This window comes from Acipenser ruthenus, chromosome 24, assembly GCF_902713425.1.
Source record: "Acipenser ruthenus chromosome 24, fAciRut3.2 maternal haplotype, whole genome shotgun sequence".
In the NCBI taxonomy this organism is placed as follows: domain Eukaryota; kingdom Metazoa; phylum Chordata; class Actinopteri; order Acipenseriformes; family Acipenseridae; genus Acipenser; species Acipenser ruthenus.
Genome location: NC_081212.1, coordinates 4,076,415 through 4,098,528, shown reverse-complemented (window position 1 = coordinate 4,098,528; position 22,114 = coordinate 4,076,415). Strand labels below are relative to the sequence as shown.

General features: G+C 37.8%; 2 protein-coding genes across 5 annotated transcripts in view; one reads left to right on the top strand and one right to left on the bottom strand.

Annotated features, from left to right (window-relative positions):
- The window catches only part of LOC117429107 (claudin-4-like), a 74,327-nt gene that overhangs the window by 23,248 nt on the left and 28,965 nt on the right, over positions 1 to 22,114 (top strand). For 2 of the 3 annotated variants that reach the window (XM_058998092.1, XM_058998093.1), the window contains exon 2: positions 21,924 to 22,027. In XM_058998092.1, the coding sequence (XP_058854075.1) occupies positions 21,924 to 22,027 (104 nt within the window). Of the gene's footprint in view, positions 1 to 20,756; positions 20,946 to 21,923; positions 22,028 to 22,114 lie in introns of those variants that run through there. The other variant, XM_058998094.1, reaches the window with a different exon arrangement.
- LOC117429232 (claudin-3-like) lies at positions 888 to 21,837 on the bottom strand. 2 transcript variants are annotated; one of them, XM_058998101.1, is made up of 3 exons: positions 21,733 to 21,837; positions 6,417 to 7,010; positions 888 to 2,313 (listed from the first exon to the last, which is right to left on the bottom strand). In XM_058998101.1, the coding sequence occupies exons 2-3, from the start codon at positions 6,890 to 6,892 to the stop codon at positions 1,662 to 1,664; spliced, it is 1,128 nt and encodes a 375-aa protein (XP_058854084.1). In that variant the 5' UTR covers positions 6,893 to 7,010; positions 21,733 to 21,837; the 3' UTR covers positions 888 to 1,661. The 2 variants fall into 2 exon arrangements, with proteins under 2 accessions (XP_058854084.1, XP_033904397.2); XM_034048506.3 differs by lacking the exons at positions 888 to 2,313; positions 21,733 to 21,837 and adding an exon at positions 21,488 to 21,572 and having other exon boundaries at positions 5,271 to 7,010.

Sequence of the window (22,114 nt, the reverse complement as noted above, 5' to 3'; positions counted from 1 at the left end):
GTCAGCCTGCAAAATTAAACGAGCCTCATGCACTCACATTCAACTGAATGTGCAGACAACGTTTGATCCAAAATAACAACAAATGTTCCTTACTTTACTGTTTCCATGAACCTTAACCCAAACGTGCTAGATCTATATTTAAAATTAGAAGAAGAAAAGTCAGAACATGAATGTTTTAAATTCCTAGAAACTGAAGAAGCGTAGCCATGCTTGTGTTGACAACACTGGTACAAACCTCCTCTGAATCCATTGGTAACCAAGGGTTTAAAATATTGCTGTTGCCTAGTGCTTCTAGCTGGTTGCTGTGTCTATTTGGCAAACGTTTCAAATGCATAATTGTTTAAGCAAGTGCTTCTTCATCAGATATTCCGTTCTTTGACATCTTGGTCCAATCAGAAATTTGATAGGTTAAAGGGCCATGTAAGTGCCATGTATTTATTTTTTTACTGTATTTGTTTCTAAAAAGAAAAATACACTTTTAACATTTTGTGTGTTACTAAGACAAAAACTGTGCTGTGTGCATCCCTCGTGTCTGTTCGGTTATCAAGGTGATATCATGTCTACGTCTTTTAAAAGTAAATATTAATCATTTTAACATCTAATAAAAAGTAGTGTTGTGTATGATACAAGTGTACAAGCACAGAACCTTTTGATGCATAACAAGATACTTACATAACAAGTCTTTTTATCCGTTACCTGCATCGGAGTTGTATTGCATAATGCTTGAACAAAATATCAGAGGAACATACATTATAGTTTATTTTTATGTTTTTTTTTATTTTTATTTTTCATTTTGAGTAAATATCCAGCGATTTTTAGTACTGGGAATAATAACTTGAAAATTAAAACAGGAAAATATCAAGTTGTTTATTTACAGTATTGGTACAAACAAAATATTTTAAACAACAGCAAGCCGTTCCATTCAAATACAGAATTATTAAACATACAGAATAAAATAATCACTTTCAGACTAGATCCAAGAAACAGACACATAATACAATAATCCAGTTAACAATGGATTAAATGATGTTAAAAAAGCACACTCTTTACTATACACAGGAACAGTACATTCTCTACATTAGTGAAGTTTGTTTTAATCATTGATAAAAATATATCACCAACATTAAAAACAAAATATCTTATTTAGGTAAAGACGGATTCATGAACTGCTGTAAGTAAAATATAAACTATATATACTATATATATACTATTTACTTTATATAAAATGCTTCATTATCAGTAAACAGAAACACATTCACACTTTTCTCAAACTGCTGAACAGGTTCTAGTAGAATCAAAATCTGTTTTATATTTTATATAGTTTACGTAGCTGCATCTTTTAATTTTTTTTTTTTTAATACAGGTTTCTTTGAAATGCTATGGCAACACATGCAGATATCCTCCAAGTGTTGTTCTAGGTTCGATGGTTATATCTAGGTTTCACATGAGATCAAGCCATTAAGTTTCAGTTCATACCATTCAATTCCTAATCTTCCACAGTTCGGCAAATGGAAACCAGTTCACTTGTGTTACTAGATTAGATTTCCGTGCCATCGCTTTCTTTTTGGTGTCCATCAATGAATTTTCTTTTCTGTTTGCAAAACAAAGTACGTAGCTAAAGCAGGATGAAGAAGGAAAAACCTCACGACCTTTCAAGAAGTTCAGACGTAGTCCTTCCTGTCATAGCCACTCGGAGCGGCAGACTTGGCTGTTGAGTAAGCCATCCTGGATGGCACATATTTGGTTTCCTTTGGTGGGCAGGAACAGCAGAGAATTGCTCCTCCAAAGAGCAGAAGAGAGGCTGCAGCCCATCCGATAAACAAGGAAGATCCCATCTCTCTCTTGCTTGATTCAGGCACAAGAGGGTTGTAGAAATCCCTGATGATGGTGTTAGCTGACCATGATACTGGGATGAGCTGCATGAGAGATGCAAGGATGAACATAACCCCTGACACAATCATGACCTTAGCTTTGGCCCCCTGATCTTCAATGCAGTTGGTGCACTTGGCTCCCATAATGGAGATCAAGATGGCCAAGAGGCCCAAGATTATGGAGATGACCTCCAAGGCTCGGGCTGCCTGGAGATCCTGAGGGAGAGCCAGCAAGGAGTCGTAGATCTTGCACTGCATCTGCCCGGTGCTCTGCACCACACAGGTCATCCATATGCCTTCCCACATAATCTGAGAAGTCACGATGCTCACCCCAATGAAAGCCGTCACCCTCCACATGGGCAGAGTGCAAGCCACAATGCTGCCTATCCACCCGACAACGGCCAAAACCACTCCAAGGATTTCTATGCCAACGGAAGCCATTCTTCACGGTTTCTTCTTCCAGGGTAATGGAAACCCACAATGCGTCCTTTCCAAGGGTGCTCCTGCTTGTAAGGGCAAAGGAATATTAAGTGATGAAGACTAGCTTTCAGTGAGGGTACAGAATCTATGTTTGAGACTAGCAGTCCTGCTTTCTTTATACCTCTGAACAGTCTTCTGAACAGTTAGAAGGCGGAGTCATTCTAAAGCTGACATCACATGAGGAAGGGCTGGGAATAAATATGTTTTGAGCATCTATTTCTCCAGTTTGCAAAGGTGCAGTTTTAAAAGTTAATGTTTCCGCCTTTGGGGGAAATAAAATAGAATAAATCATTTACCAAGGCACGGTTGTTACATAGTTAAAGATTAACCACCACTGACTCTTTCAGTTAGGCTGGTAATTATTGAATACATATCCGGGCTAACTTAAAATGAATTGCTTTATTCAATGCTAACATTTTCCAGGGTTCCATGGTGCAATGGATTTAGGATTTAGCATTAGCATGCTTAGCATTACCATTTTTTCCCCCCATCTTTTTTCAATTGATTTGCGAGCTGTGAGGGAAAAAAAAATAATAAAAGCTTTTTTTTTTTTTGGTTCATCTGTATAGCTCTGAGCATCTATCTGAAAATGTGGGAATAGGAATGGGCTTTCAAAGCAGTTCTGGAATGCTGCCAAAGTGTGTATCAGTGTGTGGTAAGCTCTCAAAAATGACCTAACAATGAAATGTTGGAGGGTTCTTTTAACATGTATCTCTCATCCCAGTTCACTGCTAAATAATTAAAGCTACAACCTTGTACATTTCAAACATCTGCATACCTGGCTTTATTCTCTTGCATGACGCCACCAATAACACCAGATTATTTCAATAATAACGCAGAAGCTACAAAAATAATGCAAGAAATGGTTTCAGTAATACTTATTAGGGGAGCTTCAGACTTCAAAATTATACAGTAGACTCACTAATCTAAAACATTTGGGAAACCCTTTTTATTTATACAGATTGTATGACTGTAGTCTGTACCGTACTGAAAATAGTGTAGTCTGTGTTTTTAATAAACATCAGATATCAGTAACAAACCTTTGGGGGGAGGAAGACGCTGTTGTGAATATTATACATAGTTATGGTGGAATTAATGATAGAATTGATGGAAGTTTGCGTTGAATGGCTTGTTACCGTTATTGTAGCGTGATACAGATTATAGGTCACTACTGGGGGTCTGGGTTAGGGAGAGAATTAGGGAATTTAGCTTTGTTCATACCAAACCTAAAAGGGTCATTTTAAAATCTTATTTTCTGATATTGTATGTTTCCATGTCTGCAAGGATTGTGGCAGCAGTGTGGAGTAGTGGTTAGGGCTCTGGACTGGAGGGTTGTGGGTTCAATCCCAGGTGGGGGACACTGCTGCTGTACTCTTGAACAAGGTACTTTACCTAGATTGCTCCAGTAAAAACCCAACTGTATAAATGGGGAATTGTATGTAAAAATAATGTGATATCTGTGTAATGTATAATGTGATATCTTGTAACAATTGTAAGTCGCCCTGGATAAGAGCGTCTGCTAAGAAATAAATAATAATAAGGATGTGTGTATATGTTTTCAGTTTTTGATGTACATTGTACAGTATGTATAAAAAACTGAAATGGCATTTCTAGCACCAAAAGCTTAAAAACCAAGACCTTGGTTTAAATATATACCGAGTCTTGTTATTACACTGAAGGACAGTCAGACTCTTCAAGGGCTTGCTGGCATTCTTGTATTGCAAGACATTCCCCTTGCCAGTCACCTCAATAAGTGAGTGCTCAGCACATGTGACAATGAAATCTTTCAAGGCTGAACATATAACAAATGAATCTGCATAAAACCCAGGTAACGGGCAAGGGTGGGTAAAACTCGATCCATAAAACGTGCTTGCCATTTTCCCTCATTCTATAGCTGGAAAAGGTATTGTTTGCTAAAGGTGCGCGTACGAACCCAATCATTACCCATAGCTAGACTGGCAGGTGGTGAGTTTCACTGATGCAATAGAAACAAAGAGTGCATTCAAATCAGTAAGGAAACTCTGAACAAATAGCATATTGTTTGCTGTCCTGTACCTGGAAGCAGCCTGGTTGTACCAGAGCCCTGTGTTAAAGGCTTGTCATTGTGGGACAGGAACCACATCCTAGTGATCTCAGCACTGTCGTCTCTATTCACTGCAATGCAAAAAAACTGCTATGTGGAAACTATTGATTAATCAATAGTTTCACACATACCTCATGAACTGATTATTAACCAGGCATCTAAAGAAGTCCAGTCCACCTGTGCTAATGCCACGACACAGATAGTACTGATTCAGAGCAATTGGCGTGCTATATATGAAACAGAACTCGCCTCGCAGCTACACTTTATTATATCGTAACATTCATGGCTTCGCTTAGATAGGTGCTGTACTAATACTGTTGTTGACACAGTGAACACAAAATACCCCTAATTGTTAAGAGATGTACTACTTTTAAAAGTTGCTTGGGTCTATTTTAGTGTTAGAGCTTAAAAAATTATCAACCTTTTTTTTCTTTTTTTGCAGATCCCATTTCACTTTTGTATTGTACAGTATGCAGCAGGGTTAATGAGTGGTCAATAAGTTACCTAGCTGAATATCTGTCACTGTAAATAGACCCACTGTATCAGATATTTAATTGTATTGCAGTGATTATGATCATGTAGTAATTTATATTAATTTTAGACAAGAACATGTCATTATGAAAGGTTTGTTAAGGCAAGACACACACTAACTTTCGTAACTGATTAATTGCTAATATGTTTACTTGGGCTTTAAACAGTAGAACCCTTGCTATGTACCTCATTAAAAATGTGGTAATTAGACACCATTACGCTGTATATGCATCACAGTGATTAACTGCAATTGTGATGGGAACAAATGATTTATTTGGAAAGTAATTCTTATGAAATGGCTAGATTAAAAGTTAGTACAGTTTATTGAATTACAGAGCAGATTTAATTACAATAAATGAAAGTGTAATACAAGATGTATACTCAATTGTAAATTATATAAATTTAAATTATGAGGTTAGATCTGTTAAGAATAGGACCCTCTTAGCAATCAGACATTAAAATCTCTAAATAGAATTCTCAATTCCCAAGTAAATCAAATGCATGAATAGACAATACAATTGATTTTATCAAGCAAACGTAACAACATAATAACATTTTTTTAAACTGTTTTTAACATGCAAAAATTATCATTCAGATTATAAATCAAATTTCTCCAGTAACAGATTTTAGTAATCATAATCTAACATTCTATAAATTGCTTTTAGTTATGTATACTTGCTTTTGGTAACCATTTTTTCAAAAGCTTTTCAAAAGTTAATGCTAATTTTCCCATTAAAATGAGTCTGTTCCTAACATGTTTTTATTTTTACCCATACATCTAGGAGCTAATGTGAAATTTCAGGTGTCGTTGATAGCGAAAAAAAATCAAACTGTTAGTTTGACTTTTTAGAATGTTTGTGCTATGTAACGTAGATACCAAGATTAGCAATGAGAAAACCTTGACCCAACCTGGCATTTATTTGGTGTGGCCCATCTTATCTGGCATAATAGATAAGCATGGATAATTTAACATTGCACCAATGCCTAACTCTGCTATTGAAACTGATAACAGAAAAATAACAGTCAAGAGCTGACATGTCAAATTGGGAAACACTACCTACTTTATTTTTATATTGGACCTGCCATGCATTCAACTCTGACAGGCTCCAGACAAACACCAATACCCAGAGGAGATATATACCAGCTCCATACTCAACCAGTAGCAACCAGTTTAAAAATTATACTAGGGATTTTTCAGTGTGTGTGTTACATCATTAATTTCATTGCAGGATAGGACTCCATTACAACTAACCAAGGCTCAGTTCCTGAAAGACCCTCACACATAGTCCTTCTTGTCATATCCACTGGTAGTGACATTGTTTGAAGCTGAGTAAGCCACTCTAGAGGGCCTATATGTCTGCTCCATTGGTGGACAGGAGCAACAGAGTAGGGCACCCCCAAGGATCAGAAGACAAGCTGCACCCCAACCAAAGTACAGCGAATTCCCAAACTCCCTCTTCTGTGAGTCACCCAGCAGGGGTTCATAGAAGTCCATGGTGATAACATTGGCCGACCAGGAAACAGGGATGAGTTGCAGCATCCCAGAAATGATGAAGATGACCCCGGAACTGATGGTGATTTTCGGTTTGCGAGCCTCGTCCTCCATGCAGTTGGTGCATTTGGCCCCAGCCACAAAGACCATAATGCCCACGATTGCCAGGAGGATGGAGACGATTGTCATGGCTCGGGCAGCTTGGAGATCTTCTGGAAGTCCTAGCAGGGAATCATAGACCTTGCACTGCATCTGCCCAGTGCTCTGCACCACACAATTCATCCAGAGACCTTCCCAGATGACCTGTGCCACCACAATGTTCTGCCCAATGAAAGCTGCCACCTTCCACATGGGCAGGATGCAGGCTACCATGGAACCCAGCCACCCAATGACAGACAAAGCAATCCCAAGGATCTCTAGCCCGGCAGAATACATTCTTCACTTTCTTCACTGCTTAACTTTTTCTGTTAAAAATTCAGGCAGAAAACTTCAGACAGAGTTTCTTTTAGGATGAAGAAGATATCGGATCTCTCCTTCTCAGTCTGTGCTCAACCTGTGATGGGGGGAGAGAGAGAGAGAGAGAGAGATGATTCTACCTTCTAAATACATCCAAGAAGTTGGAAGGTGGAGTCATTTTAAGATGGCATCATGTTTGCATTGAAATAAGATAAAACTAAGGAATGGTCATTATTTCGCCTTCATTTAATTTAACCGCTGAAGGAATTATGTTACTTCTCAGTTTAAAAGACATCCTTAAAACATTTCCTCAGTTTGGAAACATACTGCAATTTTCCCTGCAAATGTATTTTGTTACACTTTTTTTATTTTCAGTACAAGAGACCGTAAAAAATAACACTCCAATGTAATTTCTTTCATATCTAAAAACTCATAATGCAAGGCACTAGTCTTAGTAACTTGTGTGTTTTACCTTGTATATCAAAATATACCAGCTGTCATATAAAAACGTTTTTCTTCTTTTGTGCATTATATTTTTTTCTCGCCACTTGTGATTAGAATGTATTACTTCTGTATTTAAACCTCCTTGATCGATGGGCTTTTGCTCTTGGATGAGATTTCTATTTCACTAGATTTATTATAAAGCCAACGTGCTCATAACGTACTGTTCTTCTTACATCGGACGGTAGAGTTGGGGCTAAACAAAGTTTCTGAAATGCATGTAGTTAAAAAACTGGCGTGTTGTTGGGAACATTAGGAAATGCTGGATAGGTCTTCCATTTTTCTTCTCAACAGCAGGTTTCTATCAGCTCCGTAATGTTTTTAATTAATAAAACACTTTCATTGTCATAAAAATGACACCACCGTTTCAGGCAGGGCAGCAGCAAGCTCAGCATTACCTTTGTGAATTTGCTGAGTCACCCTTTTACATGACAGCTCTCTGAAGAGGCTTCACTGTGCATCTCAACAACCATGGTCTTTGTTTGTGAAAGTGGCAAGGAATGGGTTTGAGAAATCTTTGCTGTGACAGTTAACCCGTTATTGTCATTACTATCCAGAAGATGGGTGCTAATGATACCATCGTATTTAGAAATGGTCAATTGATTCAGATGGTATGGGATAATCTACAGGTTGCGTGTAGCGCAGTGCAATATAGAACACAGATTCAATTAAAGGGATTTCGATTCAGTTGGCTCCTCCTGCTTCTTCTCTACTGTACTTTAACCCTTTCAGCCCTGAATTGTTTTGTCGAAATTAAGTTGTATAATTAAAAAAGGAACTCCTTTACTGAGTACATGAGAACAGGACCGAAAATATTTTTTTTTACATATATTTATACACGACCTCAGACTGGGACTTAGGAGTCCCATGAGGTTCCAACATGATTTCCGACACATACTGCGTTAAGTTAAGGTGGGACTGAAGGGGTTAAAGCAGATAGGACCAGTGTGGTTCAAAGCTCAGCCAATGATCAACCAGCTATGAGTCTCCATGCATGCTCAAAGCCTCAAAGATACATTTATAAAGATCTCCAATATTCCAGCAGCAAGACTCAAAACCGTTCTTTTATGAATCATTGCTAACATCATAATAATGTAAGGGAAAGGATAAATCAATCAGTAACATGAGGGCACTTGCAGCTACGTGCTCCTATCGTTTAGAGGAAAGCAGAAATAACCGCAGTGTGCTAAATTTGAGTTAACCCAATAACTTTTTATTGGTGTTATAACTTTTAGTTCTTGTCTAATGGCTTTACATTAGATAACATACCTGTTAACCAGACTTTTAGTTAGACTTTATTAGGTGGTATATATCCATTTTAAAGAAATTATCAGTGTATTGTTTAAATAGTGCCATATCAAAAATATACTGTATGTAAGGATATCTATAAAATAAACCTATGTTAGAAGACAATAGTGATGCTTATCTGGATCTACTAAAATAGTGGAACTATTTATATATATACAAACTATTTGGCCAGGTGTGGGGCATATTCTCCTGTTGTACCCTGGGTCCCTTGATTACTCTGAAAGGCTGAACGAATGCTGTAGTCTCCTTAAGCATCATTGTGGATCAAGTCCCTCTTTCATGGTCACCAAAGTCCCCAGATATCAATCCAATTGTGACAACTTCCAGTCCCTTACAAAATACACACTTTCATATACTGTATATGTTAATCGCCAGGTGTACTTAAGATAAAGGATACAACTGAATAAATGCCATATTGTATCGGAACCAGGCATTCAACTGGTTCTCTTATCAGTTAAATGTGTTAAATATGTACTTTACATAAAGCAAACATTTATGAAGCTGATAAGGCAGGGATTATGTAGGTGCAAATACATATATATATATATACACACTTAAATTAAGCTCCTACGGTGTGGTTTGTGCACTTGAGAATACGTGATATGGTGAGATATCAGATGTTTACTTTAAAACAAGAGTAAAAACGAGTATGATTATGGCAACGGTGGACTGAATTATAAATTCAGCATTCAAGCAAGCACTATGCATTTACGCAGAACACACTATGTATAAACTACAAAAACTGCCATGGACTGCATGTAGTAATAACAGCAGTTTATTGGTCAACTCACTCAACCTCCTGCTGGTTTGAAAAGAAGGAGGGCTGCCGGGGGCATCGTACTGCAGAGTTCAAATTGATTGGCTGGTAAAGCCCTGTCACTCTACACCCGGCCCCGCCCCTAATGTTCTGCAAGAGGAGTTACCTACTAGAACAAGGTCACAAAAACACACATGCCCATGTGAATACTGCTGTACCTGAGGTGAGATTGAAACTAGAAGGCTGTTTGGCTAACACAGCAAATCATTCCAGTTTGCGCTCGCTCATAGATCTATTAATAGAGGGTAGGCGTTGTCTCTCTGCTATTGTGCCTGCTAGTTTCTCCCACCACTATGAAGGCATGTACAGATTTTCACATCAATCCCAGAAGCCACAAGCTTTAATTGAAACAAACTTCCACACAAGAAAGCATATTAAAACAGAAGGTGCAGCACAAGCTTACGCACGTCATATTTTATCTAAACTGCCACAGAAAAATGAACTGAAACATAAAAGAGGCGGTTGAGAAAGACATTGGTTTTGACAGGAGTGCTTTACCGAGAGGTGCGGGGGTAGTGAAATTACATTGGTAGCATGGACTGAGTTTGTGTGAAGTTTTAAAGTGTGTACATCACCACCTGGGGGGATAAAAAAAATACTGTTTACAAACAACAACAACAGGAGGGGCCCATTTTATTCAGTCAGAAGGAGGTACAATACAGTAAATAACAAATTCTGAACGTGGTCCAACATTCTTTTTGTAGCTTTTCCAGCCAAGTTGGGTGTGTGTTGATTTACTGGAACTGCTTCTCGTGGCTGTACTATAAAAAGATAACATACAGCACCCTTTCTGAAATGAATCATGTTTCTCCTTGTTGCAAATTCTTCTGGGAAACCACCCCACATCACCATTAAAAAGTTGCTGATAGGCATGTTTTAGTCAGTCAGTCTTTGGATTTGCATTATAGATATTTTTGCATATTGTTTCTATGTCTTTGGCCCCAGTATCACCCCTGATAGGTTGTGGTTTACCTTGGGAGAGCATGAATTGAGGCAGAAACGCTTTTGTACACGATTGCCACAGTCTAAATGTTTATATTCAATTAAAAAATAAAGCAGGGCTTTAGGATTATTTCCCTGTGTTATGATGCAATACAGTCAAACTTCAAGTCCACCAAACACACAACTGCATCATAACAAAAGAGCCTAAAACAACAGCATTGCAAAAGAAGTTTGTTTAACACACATGCATACTGCCTTTCCAAAAAGGTTTAAATAAATGTCGCCATAGAATAATAATAATAGTTTAAACTAGTTTCCTAAGATGGGAGTCTGAGAGCAGGATGACACACCTGTCTGCTTGGGTTGACACAGCAGTGAAACTATGCAAATCAAGTTTCTGTTGGCTATCTCATTACCATACTAGGCAAACCAGTTTCAGCCAGAAAGGAGATGTAGCAGTTTGCTATATTTTCTTTATATAATTACCCTGTTCTTTTGTACTGTATCAGGATACTTTGAGGTTAGCAGATAGCCACCAAAAATTGAAAATCAAGAATCAATTACAAAGTAAAATAACATTTGTAAAATACAGACTGTTTACAGTATGGGCCTTATACAGTATATCCAGAGGGTTTTTTTATTTAAAATTTAAAACAAGCCCATATGGTTCCAGTTAAAAATTTTAAAAAAGGCATGGCACACTAACACTCCTTTTGTGCTAGTAATTGAAACATGTTCTCTTTATTTACACCAGAATGTGGGAGTATTTCGCATGAGTTCAGGGATGGGGTGGTGCCTACAGGATATGGCTCTGGATTTCATGCAACTCAGACCTTTAACCTTTCCTTCAATTAGGACAAACCCCTGCAGGTGATGCAACCTACTTGTTTCACTCTTTGAGTACTGGCCATCTTAGATTACAAACTAAAAAGATTGGAGACACTTTATATGTGTTTTATAAAGGTCTATCTTTTTTTTTCAGTTCTGATTGCCCTGGTATAAGACATTGAAAAACATGCGAGTAGGAGGCTGTGTGGTTCAGTGGTTAAAGAAAAGGGCTTGTAACGAGGCGGTCTCTGGTTCAAATCCTGGCTCACTCACTGTGTGACCCTGACCAAATCACTTAACCTCCTTGTGCTCTGTCTTTCGGGTGAGATGTTGTTGTAGCTGATGCATAGTTCACACACCCTGGTCTCTGTAAGTCGCCTTGGATAAAGGCGTCTGCTAAATAAACAAATAATAGTACTGAATTGATCACAACAGAATAAATTCCTAGCTTTCGCCAATAGAGGGCGCTCTGTCTCAGTCACAATTAGTTACACCTGTCCTAAAATTCAAGTGAATGCATGTTCCGGTGACATAATGACACAGTTGCAACATGTTTTTTTTTTGTTTTGTTTTTACCAATACCCTTCAGTAAATAAGAGATACTGAAACTCCATTACTGAACTCAGCTTCTCTTTTATCGATATGTTTCCAATGAACAGAGTTGATCTGAAAAGGTGGGGCGCACCCCAGTTCCTTGTCTGTATTGGGTATTACTCAGATTGAGCTGAAGATTTTGCTTATTCACACTGAATTTATGCTTCAGATCACTGTGGAGACCAATTAGTTACAGAAAATCATAACATCAGTCTGTCACATTCAGAAAAACCGCACTTGAGTGCTAAGTAAAATGTTTTTTTGACATTGAGAAAGCACACTTATATACGAAATATACTTTGATTTTTTTGCTTTGTCGTCCATTTCTGATAACTGGACTTTTGCAACCTAACAAAACAATGCAGCACTGACTTTGTCCCACCCCCTACTGTACGGTACAGCAGGTCACAGAAAAGCCAGCACAGACGCACTGATAGGCTCATTAAAACATCGTTGTCAAGACATTTGTCAGTAAACAAGAATGTTAACCGCCCTGGAGTATTTTTTTGTAAATGTTATTTGTCTAAGGACTTTTTTTGTGCCTAAGTGCAGTGCACACAGGACGGCGAAGGAATAAGAAAAAGCCTATCTACAGAGGGATGATTCGTAGTTTGCATCGCTCGCGTTGTGCAGTAGTTCATTTAAACGAGGTTTCATTTTTTTTTTCTCTCTGTACTTGTCCGGTATGCATTGGCCCATAAAAGAGGCGAATTTCAATGAAAACCCCAGTCATTCTGTGCATTTGTAGCATAGTAGTGTATATTAATTTACAGATAATTGTAGCATTATAATGTAAGTATAAAGAACAATATTTAACCTGTTCTGGAATCTATTCAATGCTCTTTCTGTAGCAATCAGTTGGATGTACATTTTAAACCATTTGTTTTTGTAGAAAACTCAAATCCAAATTCATGGCGCACCTTGGTCAATGAACTGTTTTAAAAACAGGCTTCAGTTTAAAGTTGTTCACAGATGATTTAAATAAGAAATATGAAGTAATAAATTACTAATATAGTTTTAATGTAACTGGTTAACATAAAACTGAATATGTTGCTCAGAAAGAAGTGGTAAAAGCATTCCAGGGAAGGGATATGCAGGGAGTGAGAGAGGCAAGGATCAAGGTTGTCAAGGGTCTTGGCAGAGGAGGTTGGTGGAGCCAAGTAAAACAGAGATATCAGATGAGAGGGAGGAAAGAATAGGAGGAAGAGATGTTTTGGAAAGGCTAGGTTTGATATGCAATATATATTCACCGTTGGGTATCAAAGTCTTCATCTTTATATTTGATTATTTTACTGTACCATTTGAATGATCTTAAAGAGGTACATCTGGATTCTCTGTAACTTTTTAAAGACATTTTATAGTTTAAGGTTTTAGACAGACGCTGATACTTTACTAAACCTTAAATTCAACCGCATGTGTTTTATGTAGGATTCTACTGCTTCTGGCAGGTTTTTTCTTCCCCAGTTCTGGCCACTCCAGGAGTTATGTCTCTTTCAAATCTTGTGGGTCAGATTTTTTTAGTGGACTTGTGCTAACAGTTGAGAAGCGTCCTCTATCTTCTCCTTCTGGGAACTCAATTAAAGCGTATTTCAACATTTGCCAAGTATATTCGAAAAAAACAAAACAAAACAAAAAAAACCACCTCGCTAAACCTCAACTTGTTTCTCAAAATCCAGCAGTCGTTTTCTTCGTCAGTTTCAGTTTACCAGTTTAAATCAAATGAATCAGTGTGTGATTCAGTTGCTCGAACTATATTACAAATTATGACTCAGTTCAATGGAAAATATATTTGTGGTTACTGCTTACATACAGGAAGACAGATACCGAAAGGAAGAGGTGAAAGTTTCAAAGATAATAATAATAGAAAAGCAACCATATTCTCATAAAACAGTGATAGAAGTTTCATTACTTAAGCAGAAATGTGTTGTTATTGACCTGCCTATGCAAAAAATATATGATGAAGTCCACTCCCCTGATTGTCACCTTTTTTACTCTGTGTCTTTTGAAGTGACATTAAAAGGGTTTGACTGTACTTTTTAACAAGGACTGAATGAGTACATCAGTCTCAAGAGCGGGGTGTGGCAGGGATATACAGTATACCCCATGATTATTGCACTGGGCACACCTATGCACATTGATTTCTACTGATCTTTCCTGCTGTTCTGCACCAATTCGAAATGGAAAGAATAAACAGGGTGGATAGGGGTCAGCCCCTTCAGATGGGCTATTCATTTCACAGTGTGTCCCTATGGGAAGCAGTCATTTCATTTATCCCTGATAATACCATCATTGCATTGTATAGTAGACACTTTTCAAGGTGTTGTTCAGTAAGCGTTAACCAGTAGAACCGCACTTAAGTATTGCGATATTATATTTTATAAGCTGTATTTTTATGTGGTACAAAAAGTGAATTCAAATTAAAAAAGATCAAATGGATTGATTTTTTTTTTTTTAATATAAAGAGCAAGTTATTGTTTTCACTTGAATTTGCTGCTTTTTTAGTTGTACATATTCCCTCCATGTTTTTTTTTATTTGAATCTGACTTTGAGTAGCTGTGTGTATTTAGCATTTCTAGGCTGCCTATAAATACAGCCTGATATTCACAAAACAGATCTAAACTTGTTGTGGACCTTTAGCAACAGGTCTGTTCAACCTGTTGTCAGCTGAGACTCAGTATTGCAGGTAAAACACTAGTGCTGAGTATCGTAGAAAGTATGTTTGACTCATTCCCATGAGAAATCATCCCAGTGACATCAATGTTGTTGATTCATTTCACAAAGAACGAGCATGATGAAACCACAAAATTGTGTACACATCTTTTTATTAAATAGTATTGCCCAATTACCGACAATTAAAATTAATGTGATTAAATACACCCGGAGTGACTTCACACACAAAAAGGTTCATTTAGCACTGTTCAAATCTTTTTTGAAACAGTGAAAAGACCAGCGATCTGTTGTTCAAATATTGTTATGCAGTTCCTAAACAGGTGATTTATTTAATACAGCTGGACCCATTATTATTACCAGTCATGTAAATGTGCCTTTGTAAATTGTACAGTAACTTAACAATGCTCCCATGCGTATACTTCCATCGTAGTTTTACACACAAAAGAAACTGACATATGATCCAAAAGAACAGGAAACAATGGCAGGCACTGTGTTAAACCTATTCGTTTTCAGGTGCTTTGTTGTGTCACATTCCAGAGGAACAGCATTACGCTTTTTTTTACTTGCTTTGAAGACTCTAATGTTTCTGATTGGCTAACATGTATTTCTGAAAGTTACACCACAACAGATAGAGATTCAAGCTCCCCAGCTAGCAAGACTTTTTGAGAATGTGATTGGACCATTGTAAACAAAAACAGAGCTCTTCCATCGGTCAGTTTGAATTCCGATTCTGCCTCGTTTTGCATATTAACTGATCTAGCTGCAGAGGCACAGAGACAAACAAGCAGCTTATCAAGAAATGAAAGCAGCAGCAGTAAAAGCCATCTGTTTTTCAGTAGCACAAATTCGTTTTAAAGCCACAATACTGTGGGTATTGCGAGGGGCATCATTCCGTATTTGCCTAAAAGGGTTTCTGTGCCCACTAAATTTACAGGATGTGGCATTCACATGGTGCTAACTGTGAAAAAAAAAATCTATATATAACCTGAAAATTGTGATATATTACAATTTTAAAGTGCAGTACCCCTAGGTCGTTTTGTTTTCTCATATTTAAGTAGAATGTTACATACACCCATGTCAAAATGTCTCGTATGATTTCTTTTAGCATAGGCGGTACACTGTAAATTGGTGTTTTCTGTAAAATATTATCAGGATAAAAAAAAAGAATGTTCCTTTTTTAATTTCTGTTCGCTTCCTGAGCTTTAACAGAGCTTGAAGACACAATTTGTTCCATCTTAATGCTAGTTGCACAAGCATGCCTGTTTGGCACACTTAAGCACTGGCAGGTAATACCCAATCTGCCGTGCAAGGTCTGCTTTCTTTTAAAGAAGACTGTGCAGAGGGATATTTAAACAGCATTCTCACAAGTCCCTCATGTCAGTCCCTTTTAAATCTGCAGATATGAAGATCTATTTCACTTCCCTGTTATGATTATTTTGTTCCTTTTGTGTCTGTGCCTGAAATCCAAGATGGGGATCTGCAGATAGATTTAAGTACCTTTGCTACTGCATTCACAATCTGGAAAAGATTATTTTAATCATCTCGGAGAGATTTCTTAATACTGTATTAATAAAAAATAGGGGCGTCTCAATGCTGTAAAAACAGTTTGTACTGTTAAGGAGCAGAAACTTGTGAATTTCCCTAAGGGCAGGATTAGTTATTTGTTTCACTTGATCTTTGTAAACTGAGAAACTAAGAGAAAGGATTCGCCTGCTGTGGGGCCAGGAACCAGTTGAACGAGTTCACATAGCTGCAGGTGCCTTCACTGCCCAGCTCCCTGGTAACCTCCTTAGTTACACGAACAAATTCTTACTAGCTGAAGCCAGAACATGCTAGATAGGATCAGTTACCATGGAGACAAGCCAGAGTAAGAAAATAAGAGGGATTTATTCTTGAGGGAGGTGTATTGCAATGTCCAACTCTTTAACAAAAATCTTGTGTGGGAGATGCCGTAAAGAAGAAATGTTCAGTTTAATTGAACATTTATGGGTTCAGAAATTTTAAATGGAATTATGTACGAACCAGACATCGTGGCCTCTTGAGTTCCGATTAAATCGTCAAGCAACCAATGATCCTTTCTACACTTATTCGTATTGAACCCTGTCAGTATTAATTAATCACGAGCTTGTGTTTATTTTGAAGTGTACAAGTGTTGTTAAATATGAGTTGCTTTTATTCATATCTTGATGGTAGGCAACAGAAAACCGAAAGCAATAGATGAAACGAATCTGAAAGAAATCAAGCTTCACTCAGAAATGTACCTTAAACAAGTATAAAAAAAAACAACAGTGCTTTATAACAGCAAGGTCTTCCGGCCTCATTTCCAGCTGACCAATGTGTTACTGAAACTCGTGATTGGAATGGACAGCGCTTTGAAATAGAATAATACCTCTTGTCTGATTAGGGTTAGAAAGTCGGAGGGTTCAGACTGCAGCGGGGTATTGATTTACTGGGTAACAAATAACTGACCTCCGTGTACCTTGTTCCACCCCAGCAGTAAAACCAAGTAAACAGGATCCACTACAAAAGAGACACTGCCTCTCAACTAAACTAACTTGAGTATAAACAAGTTAAATAAACAAACACAAATGGATAAATCAATACTCTCAGAGGTGTATATTTATTTAAAGTGGGGGTAGTTCGTTTTTCATTGTTTTAGTAGTGAAATAGTTCAAAGTAAACCTCGTATTTTATCCAAGTAAATATTTCATCTATCTCAGGCTGTAATGCCTGTACTATGATATGAATAAATACAGGTACAGGTGCGTGACTCCCACATGGACAACTATATGATATTTCATGCCCAAAACTGCAAAGAAAATAATTATTTTTTTACAGTAGTAGCAAGCAATTCTTAAGCTTAATTTAATGACTAAAAAGTTTGTACTATAGGTTCAAAATGAGCTTATTCCATAAAAAAAAAAAAAAAAAAAAAACTTTTCTTGATAAAACTTGCCCTATAAACCTGTGTAAAATGCATGCCTGGGTTCAAATCCCACCTCAGCCACTGACTCATTGTGTGACCCTGTGCAAGTCACTTAACCTCCTTGTGCTCCGTCTTTCAGGTGAGACGTAATTGTAAGTGACTCAGCTGATGCATAGTTCATACACCCTAGTCTCTGTAAGTCGCCTTGGATAAAGGTGTCTGCTAAATAAACAAATAATAATAATATATGACTTATATGAACTTGTGTGTAAGCGTCCCTTTCACATAACATAATAAATATATATTTCTCATATGCATGAATCCACTAAATATAGAAGCATTCCCAGTGGACCTTTTCCTATAACTGCCTTATTGGCTATATTATATAGAACAGACAACAGCAATGGAACACTAGCCATCACGATTACAGTGTTACTGTGTAATTCACGGAACAGGAGCAAGGGCTGTAAGGAATAAGCCGTGGTGCTTGAAATAGAAATGATGTGCTTGTGACTTTTGGAACATGACATGCTTTGGAAGATGATATGCTTCCCCCTTGGCTCGTGGAGAGCCGCCCTCACGGAGGTCAGACCGAACCGATCGGACTGCAAGGCTGGGAAGCAAGCGTTACTTCCTCCAAGGGGAAAATGAAGAGGTAGGGCTAGAGGACACATTTGACAAGACTAGAAGAAGTCGCCCCGACTAACAAGCAACGCCTACGTTTCAGGAAATCAGCATGGCCAGACCGCCGAGACAGAGCCACGCGGGGCGACAGGAAGCTTGTTTTGAGATCTGATTACTATAAGCAGGGCTGGATTAATGCAGGGGCTTTAGGGGCTGCAGCCCGGGGCCTCAAAAATATATATAATTTATAATACAATATCTAAAAAATGAATAAGTAGCGTGTGACTGCATGGATCGGAACAACACGTTGACGTAAAACAGTAACGGGAAGCAAATGAATATGCAAAAAGAGGCCCCCAAAACAATAACAGCCCCGGGCCCCCATTAAACTTAATCTGGCCCTGACTGTATGATGTGTAATAACGCTGTGTCACGGTAAATATCAGCCTGGTCCATGTGGGTGTGATCAGATCACTCTAATCTGCATGAATCAACCACAGAAACTCTGTCAGCTGAAGTGAGTCACAGAAACCGAAGCAGATACTTTCATCATCAGGATATTTTAAGTTATTTTGTGTCAAGGCCTCTGGAAAACAAAGCACACAAAAAAAACAACTATTCCTACTTGCTTGAAATGGGACAAGTAGAAAAAAACTCCTCACCTGTACTATGTTTAGATTAATTGTATTCCTATAGAACAGGTATTCCCATTGGAAGTAAACCTAGCCACTTAGTCGCACCTGTTGGAAAGGAGACAGGTGTGGCCAACAATTCTAGCCCAAGGCAACAAAGCTATTGCGTGTGGTGTGGAATGCTGTCTAACGCCAATGCACAGACAAGTACATGGAAAGAATAGCTTGGTGCGTGTGCACCTGAGACATTGTCGGCAAAAAATGGCAAATAAATAAACCACTTTCTGCTTACGATTGCAAGCTATTTGTTTCCTAGGCTGTGTGTATATGTGTCTGACAGCATATTCAACTTTTGTTATTAACATTTGTCCACATGTATGCAGTTCACAGGTGTCTGATTATCTGTTGTTCTTACCATTGTGCTCGATCAAGCCTTGGCTTTCTTTCAATCCACTTTCTCACACCCCAACCCCCACACTTTAATAGATTGCATGACACTTCTAAAGAAAGGATTAGAGGTGGGGCTGACAGGATTGGATGCAACCAGTTACAGCCAGAACCTTGTTTGCCACCCTTTTATATAGATTATAGGCTATTATATACAGCACCTAGCATATAACATGCCATTGCCTTTTCTTCCCATTACCATGAAACCCAGAGTGGCAGAGTTGAATAGATTGACTATATTAAAGATAGTATTGTTAGTACCTGGAACTGCTCAATGGATAACTATAGATGTTATGAAAATTATTCAATGTTCCTGATCATGCATGCTTTAAAACACTAGAAGAGAATAACAAGTACACTTATTTCAGTATTGCAAACATTAAAAGCAGTCTTATAAACATCAAAATAGCATTTTACAGAGCATCTTCCAAGAGACGTTAAATAATTGAATGAACGACTGATTTCACAGACCCTGATTAGCACTAACCTTGGTTACGTTCCCTTAGCTAAGGCTGTCTATTGATTAGTGCTAATCAGGTTCAGTGTTTTATTCAGAAAAAAGACAAGGGGTATATGCAGCATTATTTTACTGGTGTGATGTTTTGAGTGGAGTTATCTTTTCTATGCTACAATAGCAGCATACCGTTTTTGAGTTATCATTCCTAATACAAAACTGTTAAAAGAGGTAAACACGAAAGTAACAAAATAATAACTTTCTTTCAATACAAACACTAACGCTGTATTCATGAACCAAGAAAATAAGCATGTGCTTTAGCAAAGTTTCAGGACTCAAAACCTTCTCAAAACATTTTTCAATATGTACTGCCCCATTTAAAACAATGGATTATTATAATAATAGCAATACTGCTGTTGAGGAAATATTTGTATTGCCTGTCTGTTGCTCTCCAATCTTTATGAAAGACCTACTTCATAATCCCTGAAAACATGTGCTTCAAATCACTAGTTTCAAAGGTGGTCTGTTTCCTTTTTTTTGGGGGGGGGGGAAGGATATTGGTTTTAAATGCATCAACTGTTTCTGCAGGAGGAAATGCGTCGGTAAGCAAACTGCTGAAATATTTTTCATTTCTGTTTGGTCTCCCGAGCTGCAAAAGAGCTTACCACAATGAGAAAGCACAAGGCGGGCTGTGCCTGTATGGATTTCAAAAGGGGCAAAACAAACTTTCCCAGCAAGAAAGAATTTAGTAGACAACAAGGGATTAAGTTTGTATGATATTAAACAAGACCGTGGGGCTGTGCAGCATTAATCACCTAATAAAACATCATTTATTGTGCGCTTTAAAATTCATTATTCCTGAAACTGAAGTAGGCTTAACAGCTGTGTTGTTTGCAGCTGTTTTTTTTCTCAAAGGAGTGTATTTCCCGACCATAAAACCCAGCTAATTATCATCCTGTACATGGTTGTTGTATCACTGGCAGCCCCACCGCCTCCGTTACCTTGACTTTGTTTTGGTTCTCTCATCCCATAATGCTGGCTACACTTCCTGCTTTGCAGCACAGGTCACATACAGAGGCTCCAAGAATAACTGCGCTCCATCACAGGTGCAAATAGTGGAGCCAGTGCACGTTCTGTGTTTGTATTCATTAATAACCTGATGCACTAAAATAGTCTGAAGACATTCACGATTCGGTGACTCATTACAGGAAATGCATTCTTTATCTTCTTTTGGTGAGACATTATATGAACTGGATTGTGAATTTTATCATACAGGGAGGCAAAGAAAGGTACGATTAACCATACACTACTGTGCACTCCGTTGGGTTATTTCACAGTCGGCTGCCTCATTAACTTCTATGTATTTTAAAAACTCTGCTGTACTGCTCTCATCCACACAGCTGCATATGCCTACTCTAATAAAAAGCTTCTTTACAACTGTGTCTGTCAGTCATCTTCTACCAGTATTGAAAGTTGGCGCTGCTAAGCACGAGTCAATGGGCTAACAGTATTTAATACTATTCTCAAAGGAACAGCAATGAACCCAAGTGCTTGTTTACATTCGCCACACACTAGTGGAGCCCCGTTTCTTAAAACTAAACAAGAGGGAAGTTTCTTCATTATGAATTAAGTTGACCGTTTACTGCTTTCTAAAAATGTTCAGTATAATTAAATCACCATTTGATAAAAGCAGCCCTATTTTGCTCAATATTAATTAAAAAAAAAAAGTATTTCCAATCCATTTGAAGGTAATTTACATACATTTACACCATACCATTTACAAAGCAGCCCATATTTAATAAAAATATGAATTAACATTTTTTACACTAACCTGCACCTTGACCATCATGCAATCCCTTCTTGAAACATATAGACAACATTTCAGTTGCTATTAGTAGACACAAATGCTTTGTAAGTCCCTAACAACACTGTTTCTGATTCTTAAAACCTAATGTTTGGGAACTTTTCAATTAGGGGAAAAAGTTCTGGATTGATCCCATAATTCTCAAAGGAAAGCGTCATTATTAAAAAATTCCTTCATGGGAAAAGTAATTGTGAAAATTCCTTTGCACATACCTGTGTGTAGGACTGTGTCTCCGGACCATTGGGATAGATCTTGAAAAGAGCAGTCCCTGAAAAATAGACCACTGATTGTTCTCGCTGGAGATTTAGGTTTCATCAGTGTTCTCTTTCATTTGGGAACAAAGCTTGCATGGTTTATTTACCGTATGCCGTCATTTTATTTTTTGTATGTCCCTCCTGCGCAGGTTATTGCAAAAAAGAAGGAAGGGTCTGGGGGAAAACTAGAAAGCAACATCAGTACACTTTGTTTCAGGACAGGACCAGTCTTCACAACATCCCCACTTGCAAGGTGAGCATTAAAATGTCATTTTTAAAAAAAATAACTTAAATAAACCCTTTAGGGAAGTTTTGTTTTTTTACCTCGAGTTTATTCAAT